A 10,360-nucleotide genomic window follows, 5' to 3' on the forward strand; every position below is an offset into this window, starting at 1 on the left:
TCGGGCTCCGGTAGCTAGCGTGCTAGAGGAGGGGAACATCGACGGGGAGAGGAAAAATGGAACCTACGACTCACATGGGTTCCGATGGTGCTGACGGCAAGATCGGGGATGCGCTGGCGTGGCCGAATCGACGCCGGCGATCTCCTGTTCCCGAGGTTGGAGAAGACGAGATCAGGGGCGTTGCGGTGCTCGTAGCGAAGCTTGGGTCGACGAGGAGGACGTGCGCGTCGAGGCAGTTCCATTGGGCACGACAGAGGGGTGAGGGGTGGCCGGAGAGCACGGCAGCGTGCTCGAGCCGAGCTCGGCCATGGCGAGGGGAAAGAGAGCAGAGAGGGAGAAGGAGGAATGGATGCAGCAGAGGGGTCCGGGGGAGGAAGAAAAGAGAGGCACGGGGGGAGGCGTCGCGCTGGCTAGGAGGGCCAGGCACGCAGGGTGGAGGTGGCACGAGGCCACGGCGCCGCCCCTGCTACTCTTTTGCCGACTGGCAAGAGGTAGAAGACAAGGTGCCCTGGTGGGCTGGGCCTTCCAGGTGAGCGCGAGATAGGTAAGATTTTCTTCTCTCTTCTTTTTATTCTTTCTGTTTGATATTTCTGACATTTGTTTTTTTTAATTAATAAAATAACAAACCATTTTGTAAACCCTAAAAATAACTATGGAGTATATTTGGAATATTTCCAAACTCCACAGAAAGTTTCAGCGTTTTTGAAATACCTAAAACATTTATAGCTAATTGTTTTATCCAACTTTGTGACTTTTGAAGATTAATTAAAATGTCAATGTTTTAAAAATGAAGGTCATCACTGAAATGTTGTTGCCAACATTTATCGGAAAATATGAACATTTTGAAAACCATTTTGGGTTCATTGAAAATAATCCTTGTTGAACCTTTTTGAATTTTATTTGGTGCTAGGGTTTGATCATCCCCATTTGTTGATCATCCCCATTTTGAAATCAAAAGAAAAATAATAATGCATGCATGAATATGCAATGACAAACAAGGTAAATTTGGGCTGTGACAGCACAACTGCAGTTGTCATCTAATAATGTACGAGCGTCGTACGAGCGAAGAACAATTCATCCACACGCGCGTGAACTAGATGGTGATAGTATGGACATAAACTGATTCGCGCACACGACGCAGCTGCCAACGATGCGCTGCGAGTTGTGTGGGCGAACTCTCCAACGCCCACACATACTATGATGCCTACGTGCCACACAAAATCTGCCAAAACTTACCTAACTTTGTGCAAACACGAATATACGACGATCCATGCGTGTGGGCGAGTTGCAAAACGCTCACACGTATGGACATTATCTTTTCTTTTTTACGAATCATTGATGCAATAAGCCGATCATATCTAACATAAACAAGTAAAATGCAAAACTGGATAAAACATTGTGTAAAGTCTTTGAAATTTGATATTTTGATAGAAATTCCACTAAATGGGGATATGTGTCACAAATATACAGCTACAGTAGAAAGTAAAAAACTCATACTTTTCTGAAGCACTTTCGACCTTGAGAATTTAAGCTTGTCACACTGTTTTGGTGGGCACACGTACTCGTGGCTGCTCAAATTTCTCCAGCTGGTCAAGGCTGGTGAGCGGTGAGTGGTGACAACTTGGCCGTGCACAACCAGCAGAGAGAACCGACGACTCAACTCAGCGACTCCCGTGTCGTCTTACGACGAAGGAAAAGCTAAACGTAGGGTCTCACTCATTATATCAGTCTTAATTTTTTTTGGCTTAGATTTTTTTAAATAGAAATGAACCGAGTTACGTTTAAGTGTTAGATATATGTATATCTAGACAAAAATCTAACTATTATTTTTTGGGCCGGAGGTAATATAATTTTCTGTTTGCGAATTTTATTATATTTTTATCTGTCATCTTCGATCTACTTGTACATTCAATTGTCTCTATATTAAGGACAGTAAAACTGAGCCTAATCCCAGCTCTCTCGTGAATTAGGTATTTCTGACCGTCTGATTTCGTTTGTTAAATGTTTCTAACCATCCGATTAGAGTTAGCGCTTCGTTAGCCGCGAACTGGGCCGAAAGTCGTAAGGGCAGCTACTCCCGTAACTATTTTGGAGCCCTGGGGTTAATCGGACCAATTTTCCTACTCAGCCCAAGGCAGCAAAGCCCGCTTCAGCCTTGATAAGAAAATAAAACACAGCTCGAGCATCTCCCTTCGCTGCTCATGATGCCCCCTCCTCTCCCCGCCGTCGCCCACGGCGGCGTCTCCTCCCTTAGCAAAATCATTCGGGGGTTCTTCTTCCATCCAACCTAAGTCGAGCCTCGCGAGGGATTCCGGCACGGCTCCGAGGCGGGGCTTGCGAGTGATCCGGCGCGGGAGAGAGGATCAACCCGAGGCGATGCATGCGAGGATGCGGTGCTCGACAGGATCCCGGTGGTTGCAGAGGTGCGACAACCTAAGTCGAGCCTCGCGAGGGATTCCGGCGCGGGGCTTGCGAGTGATCCGGCGCAGGAGAGAGGATCAACCCGAGGCGATGCGTGTGAGGATGCGGTGCTCGACAGGATCCCGGTGGTTGCAGAGGTGCGACGTCTCCTCTTCCCCGTCACTGTTGCTCCTTGTTGCAGCCAGTCGTGCGGGTCGCCGCCAGGTTTAGTTCAGTCTCTTCTGTATATGAGAGACCGTCTAACTTCCTTCACATCACCACTAGCCTCAAGGGAGATTTGGAGGAGGCCGACGCTTGCAACACTAAAGACATGTGTTTTTGTCAGCTTGATGCCACTCTGTCACTGCAGGTTATTGGCAAAAGTTCAGCTGCTCTCCTATCATTTTATCCAAAAAAAATGATTGTTGGACTGAAATATTTATCACTTAAAGTTCTATATAATATGACAATCCGTATTCATTGCTCCCAGTTTCTTGAAGCAAATAATTACATGGGTACATTTGGTGGAGTTATACGATGTAAAATAAAAATGTTTGTTTCTACCAGTTAATAACTGAAGAATACATCTAAGCTGACTGCTGTCAAGAATACAAATTTGTGATAGAAATGATGCTACTTACGGATTAAGAGGTATGGGTTTATGAATCCATTAGAATCCAAGAACATCTTAGTGTCTCCTTTTTTTACTATGTATATGTAGTTGGCCTTACAAACAATTCTTTGTATCTTGCAAAGTTCCTTTTTGTTAATCTATAATATAATTGTCCATTTCGTGTGTCCTTCCCGGCACACAATTGTGTAGTTTAAGAAAGAGGATAAATGTTGCAAAAGAGCTGATAAATTTCTTTCTTATGTCGATTATTAGGAGATGTGAAGGAAGTTTAAGTGGATGAGTTATATCCTATCCATGATACATGATGTATAACTACCTTGTAATTATCCGTCACCGGCGAGTGGCGCACATCAGCCACCATCAAGGTCCTGTTGTGATGGTTATATACCTCCTCGATTTCCGGCAATTGTTCGCTTCTCGAGGTGACCCTCTACCTCGCAGGCAGATTATCATGGTCGACTGGATTGTCCGCCCCCGATTCACGTGCATCCCCTACCTCGGCCTAATTGACTGGATACCATCAAGCGCTGGATTTCTTCGGGTGCCTTGCCACAGATGAATCTCCTCGAGCGTCTCGTCTCCCTCCCGCAGTAGATCTCCTCAAATATTTGGATATCATTCCAGTCTTAAATTATGTTCCTAGAGACAAACGCGGAAAACTGAGGTACTACTACGCTGTCTGATCTTCGGTCTCTCTAACAGATCTCCTGTCACAAGATCTTGCGAAGGTTGTCGTGCATGTGTTGACTTCAGTTTCTACATTTTAGATAGGTGAGTAGTCTAAATTTTCACCATGGAGATGACTAAGGATGCTTTCTATGTCTTGTGCAGTATTCTTCAGTACAAAATATTGCACGTGACAGATAGAATTGAAAGAAGTTGAATGGGGTAAGGACCTCTGCTACATCGGCTAACACAACAACAAGGATTTGCTCACATAGTATTATCCATTGCTCTAGCCGTATATAACTGGGCAGGTTAGGTTATTAAGAACAATGTGATTTATTTATGGTTGCATAACATCTATTTGTGGTCCGTACTCTGAAATATGCTTTCAACAATCGAGTAGAAGGAATACTTACTGAAGTTGCCAGCATTTCCGTCAACTGTGGTATTTGATCCTTACTACAACCAGTGTTTTTTAGATGTATTTTTTATTATTTTTCTCTTTCTCCCATTTACAACGCAAACAAGTTGCAGCTTTCTATAGTCTACGTGTAAATCGTTGATTGATTATATGTTACTCTTTGGTTTTAGAAAAAATAAAGCATAATGATATAAATACTTTCCAATATTCGAGATATAGAAATGTCAATATTAGAATTTATAGTGTGTCATTTACCTATCTATACATAATAAATTAACTTGTTTTAACTCTAATGTTTATGTGGAACAACTGGATGTATTTAGGACACCTCTTTGGTTACTCCATACTTATCCAGATGACAGCAACAAGTGTTTGTTTCACCTTGCCTTTGGTTACTACATACTTTATCCAGAGAACTAGAGAAAGTGCTTTTTTGGCGGGACTATATAGCAAGCCTTTGATTTCAGGACATTGCTTTGGTTACTACTCCCTCCGTCTGAAAAAAATTGTCACCGAGGCATTTTTCCAAAAAAAACCTTCACGTTTGCCCGAACGAACCCACGCTCCCCCTCCATCTTCCTCCATCCATCCACCATGCCACCGCGCGTCCGCGCTGCGCAGCTGCTCGTGCCACCGCGCCGCGCCTCCTCCCAAGCTCCACGACGCAGCGCCACCGCGCCGCGCCGCCTCCCAAGATGCACGATGCAGCGCCACCGCGCAGCTCCTCGTACCACCGCGTCGCGCCACCTTCCAAGCTTCACGACGTAGCGCCGCCGCGCAGCTCCACCGCACCACCGTTCCGTGCTCGCCCGCAGCTCCCCGCACAACAAAATTCCCCCCTTTCCACCAGTGACGACGGCCAGCATTCCGGGCCTTGTCTCGCCGCCGTCTCTATTGCCCCACCGACCGCCGGCCGCCTTCTCCTGCTCGTCTCGCCTCTTCTCTTCTTCCTCATCAGGAGCTCAAATGGAAGGAGTCCCCTTTTCTTTAAAGCTCGCGATTTGCCAGCCCCGGTGGCGGCACTGCCCCGTGCATACTCCGGCTCCGGCTCCGGCGAGGCTCCGGTAAGTCCCTCCACTCTTTCAAATTCCATCCTATCTTCCTCACCCCCATCCTCTCTTCCTCACCCATCCGTTCTCCCTCTCAGATCCACTACGTGTCTCTGCAGCTCGCTCGTGCATCGGGACGCCGACGCCATGGAGGATGCCGCTCCACCCCTGATCCGGTCTGAATCAACCGGAGACGGAGACGAAGACGAAGGCCGAGGAGGTGGTGGTCAGGGATACGTACACGGCTGGTATGGTGCAGGAACCGGATGCAAAGGGTGAGGTGTCACGGTCTCGTGAGCCAGCTCCTGCGCAGACTACAGAGGTAGAATAATGTTTTTGCTTGTTTGCCATCCATCCCCAGTATTTTGAAGCTGTGATGTCTCATTGTGTGGGTTATTACTTTTGTTGCAGGTTGTACGGGGACGGCAGTGGCGGTGGCTGCTGCGGGGCATCGGGCAAAATGGTGGAATTGTTGTGGGATTTTGGAAGGCTTTGGTGGTTCAGAGAGATAGATGTAGGTGAGTTGGTTCTGTGCTTAGTTATGATTGTGTTTGATAATGCCTCGTTCAGTGAGAGTGCCATTCAGTCAGTTGTTTGTATGAATTGTGTGCAAATTGTGTGATTGTGAGTGAACAAAACCTTGTGTGCTGCACCTTTATTTAACTGAATTATGAGTTCTATGCAGTTTGAGTTAGTACTGATATCTCTCCCTTTGTTTTTCAGTTCCTGATATTATTACTGAGGTAAGTGCCAGATATCTGGTCACGGGAACAATGCGATCTGGTCTCGAAAAGGAAGAAGAAAGAAATCCCTAATTCAGTTTCAGATGTTTGTCATGCTTCTCCTTCTTCATTCCAACAGGTACAAATACCATCCCTAATTTAGTTTTACTGGTTGAACATAGCCAGAATATGTCAACTCCTTACTCATCTCAGTTCCACTCTTATGCTCCTGAAAATCATACTGATATGTATGACATGCCAACTGAACCACATCGTGCTCATCCATCTCGGCCTCCATATTTTGATGATTCATCTGAGGCTCCATATTTTGATGATCCGTCGGAAAAAGAAAGCAACATCGGAAGACCTGAAGATCATCCGTTTGATTTGCATGAGGAAAGGTTGCCAGATGCTGGATTTGATAGGCACCGCACCAAGGATATAGGAAGCATGCAAGGTAGCTTTGATCAAGAGAGCAGGAGTGACCACTATAATAATTTTGGTGCTTCAGATCACTATGACTATGACTATGATGTTCAAGAAGAGAACTTGTTTGATCGTTTCTCTTCAAAACATACTGAAGAGTTACCAGCTGTCCAAGACCACAAGGGATTCTCAAGTGCAGATTGGAGTCAGCAGCGTAGAAGTGAATCTCCAGTTTATCATAGCACTTTAACTCTCTTCTCGAGAACAGAAACACAACCGGCTTATGATTTAGGAGCAAACAAAGAGGATATTCCCTTGAACGATACCAAACCACCTACTTTTGATTCAGATGGTGTTAGTTCTGACAAGGAAACAAGTACATACATGCATATATTGTCTTTAAGGACCAATTCAAGAGGATCTGATTACTCTCAGAACAGAATGTTCAATAAGAATTCTGGAAAGTTTGTCCCTGATGTTAATGATAGTATTGAAGACCATGAATCTAGGCCCAGGAAGCGATACGAGAATCCACGAGTGACAATTAGACTGACAAGACTGACAAGGATGATCATTTTGCGCCAATGGTAAGAAGGAAATAATTTCGACATTTACTTCACTGAGGCATTTTTTGTATTTGACGCTTGAAAGAAACATATGTCCATATATCTTACATTCTCTCTTTGCTGCTGCTTCACAAATATGTTGCTGTCGTTTGTGAGTACTCCATTTTGACGCTGCTGTCATTCAATTAAAACATTGCCGCTGTCATTTAAAATTCAGTTAGTTGTCACATGTGAATCTTGAAACTTACATTCATTCTCTCTTTATTCCATTGACACTTATATTCTCTCTTTATTCAGTTAGTTGCTGACATTCATATCAGCATCACATGTGAATCTTTACAAGCAGAGAGGAACAAAATGTCTGACCATTACAATCTAAACAAATCATGCAATCAGACAAATTGTGTTACAAAAACATGAAATATGAACAATCTAAACAATCTTTAGATGCTCTCTTTATTTACAAGCAGAGAGGAATCAAATTGTGTGACCATTACAATTTGATAAATCATGCATATAATCAAATTGTGTGATCACCACCTTCTTTGAAGTGCAGAGGAGCAGCAGTATCAGCAACAAGGGCACGGGCAGAGGAGGAGCAACAGCATGGGCAGGGGAGAAGCAGAAGCATGAGTACGGGTACAGGAGCAACAGCAGCACGGTCAGAGCTCCACCGGCGACATGGGAGAAGCAGAGGAGAAAGCATGGGCAGAACTCCACCGAGGTCCAAGTCAGGGAATGGGTAGTGGAGAAGCAGCAGGACGGGCTGAGCTCCACCAGCTCCACCCTACTGCGTGCGGGAGCTCCTGGTCTGTCGGTGACGTGCGGAAGACGGGCGGATGAAGGTCCATGGCGGAGGCGACGCGTAAGGGATCGTAGTAGGACAGGATCTCGGCGGCGGAGTTCCTGGACGGCGGCGGTGGATCTGTTCGTGGACGGTGGCAGTGGATCTGTTCGTGGACGGTGGCGGGGGAGCAGGTCCTGGAAAGCGGCGGCAAATGGCACAGCTGGGCGGCGCCGGACCCTAGCAAAGCGCGGAGGAAGAAGATGGAATCAGGGATATGTTTGTAAGAGTTATAAAATTAGAAGGATTGTTTTGCAAAACCATCATTACACTGTCTTCCGGACAATTTTTTCCGGACGGAGGGAGTACATGTTTATCCGGAGGACAATAGCAAGCCTTCCTTTTACCGAACTATAGGAAGTCTTTGTTTCATAGCATCCCTCATTGCTTTCCTTCACTCTACAACAAGAAAAAAAATGTTTTTATGAGGTCTTTGGCTCTTCCTACATGAAAATTTTTATGTACTCGTCCAACAAAAAAATAGCGGTACAGACTAAATGCGGAGTTCGTCTAATTAATTAGGTAAGTGTGTTGCAGTACCCACGGTTGTTCATATCTTATTTTTCGTGTTACAATTGCTAATCTGCTAATTTTGTTTATTAGTTGTGATACATTGTCATACATGTGTTGTCTCTAGACAGAAACCTACGATGAAACATGTTGTTTAAATGGTCAACTCCATTGTTATTTTAGTCCATTTTATCATTTTCATGCGTTATCTTGTCTTCATTATATATAAAAAGAAATTATAAATCTCTTTGTCAAGAAAACTTTAAAATAGACGGGCGCAGCAACGCGCACCAACAATGATCTATTGTTATCTTATAGACTAACTGTTTCCTACGGATTAACAAATATGCAAGTTCTCCTTTCACAAAAAAAATGCAAGTTCTCGTTCTCAATGGTTATTGCAAAAGCAACGCTTGCGATATGTAGTCGAGTGACAGAACAGACGGACCCCGGGTATTGGTCTGCTGGGACAACAAATGACGTGCTATGCATCATTGGCGGAGACAGGGGATGGCCGCCCATGCGTATGTGGTGGATCCGCCATGGAACGTAGTCTTGTTAGCATAATCTTGTGTATTAGGTTCGGTTCATTGGTGATGTTTTTGGTAGACAAAATATTAGACGTCCGGCTAGGTTTGATACTAGTCTGATACGTGTTCTAGTAGTGCTTGAATCAGATGTAGGAGTACTAGTAAGATGCATGTGTTGTTATTGTCTTGCGTTGGCTGAGTTGATGTCGGTGTAGGACTTGGTCTCATGCATCGCTGGGTTTGGCTCATGACCGGAAGTTTGTATCGTGACTTGAGATAAAAGGAGAAAATAAAAGAGAGAAAATTAGGATACGACAAGGACCCTTGGCTATAAGATTTTGTGTGCACATGTTCGTCGTGATTTGGTGTGATTCATCCGTCGGCGAGTTTCAACAATTGGTATCAGAGCAAGGTCGATTTGAAGCCATGCTTGTCCTGGGGTGGCGACCTGCTAGCGCCTCGGGGCTGGCTATAAAATCGCTGGATGGTGCAGCAATGAGGAGGATCAGGCGATCGTCGTTTAGTGGAGTGACAAAGGGGGAGACGTCAGGATGTCGTCGGGAAGACGGTGCAAGGAGATCATTGATGGGAGAGGTGGTGCTGAGGTGCAGTGCTGGAGCTCATCAAGATCGTCGTCCGGGGGAGTCTGATGAGTCAAGGAGTGGTGCGAGTTGCACGTTCGGTCGTCATCGTGTGAGTGAGTCATCGGCGTCGTCATGTCCAAGTGCTCGTCTTGGTGATACGTTGAAGTTGAAGCGATGTGCACGGTGTTTCGTGAGTCATATCCATATCCTCGTGGAGCGTCCTGGTTGCGGCCAGTGTGGATTCGATGAGATGCCGAAGGCGGACGATGGTAGGCGAAGCCATCGTAAAGCAAGGAGATGTGTAAGCAGTGGAGAATGGATCTACTGCAAGCAAGTACAAGAAGTATGGTGCGAACCGAGTGCAAGGCAGCGGCCAAGCAATGGCGGTGGCATAACATTGTAGAGAAATGAGGTTCTGTATGTTTTCACATGAGGTCATACTCAATGTATGGATATGATGATTAAGTCGATGTGTCGACAAGTCGCGAGTCAACAATGAGTCAAGATCAGGAGAAGTACCGAAGACAAGTATCAAGATTAAGGGGAGATTGTTAGCATAATCTTGTGTATTAAGTTAGGTTAATTAGTGACGTTTTTGGTAGACAAAATATTAGACATCCGGCTAGATTTGGTACTAGTACTATAAATGTTCTAATAGTGCTTGTAATCACATGTAGAAGTACTAATAGGATACGTGTGTGGCTATTGCCTTGCATTGGCTGACTTGGTGTCCGTGATGGTTGGTCTGATCTCGAAATAGGTTTTCGCCCCGTTTTATATATAAAGCAAATAGTCCAACATCCACACAACCACGGTCCAACACAGTTAAAAAACATAAAATAGCTGGGGCCACAACACAACCACGCCCAAGAGAAAGAAAAGAAACAGACAATGCCATCATAGGGGCAAGCTAAGAAGCAAGCGAAGCAAGCGAACGGACGGAGAGCCGCCGGGCGAACGTCGGCAATGCGTCCAGATAGCGCTGAAGCCGGTCTCGGTCTCGGGTCC

General features: G+C 45.4%; 1 protein-coding gene across 3 annotated transcripts; it reads left to right on the plus strand.

Annotated features, from left to right (window-relative positions):
* Positions 1–5,585: 5,585 nt before the first annotated feature.
* Positions 5,586–8,156, plus strand: LOC123411594. 3 transcript variants are annotated; one of them, XM_045104560.1, is made up of 3 exons: positions 5,586–5,688; positions 5,894–6,905; positions 7,436–8,156. In XM_045104560.1, exons 2-3 carry the CDS (start codon positions 6,082–6,084, stop codon positions 7,515–7,517), a joined length of 906 nt encoding a protein of 301 aa, XP_044960495.1. In that variant the 5' UTR covers positions 5,586–5,688; positions 5,894–6,081; the 3' UTR covers positions 7,518–8,156. The 3 variants fall into 3 exon arrangements, with proteins under 3 accessions (XP_044960495.1, XP_044960497.1, XP_044960496.1); XM_045104562.1 differs by having other exon boundaries at positions 7,441–8,156; XM_045104561.1 differs by having other exon boundaries at positions 5,586–5,684.
* Positions 8,157–10,360: the final 2,204 nt, after the last annotated feature.

The sequence above is a fragment of the Hordeum vulgare genome, chromosome 7H (genome assembly GCF_904849725.1).
Source record: "Hordeum vulgare subsp. vulgare chromosome 7H, MorexV3_pseudomolecules_assembly, whole genome shotgun sequence".
In the NCBI taxonomy this organism is placed as follows: domain Eukaryota; kingdom Viridiplantae; phylum Streptophyta; class Magnoliopsida; order Poales; family Poaceae; genus Hordeum; species Hordeum vulgare.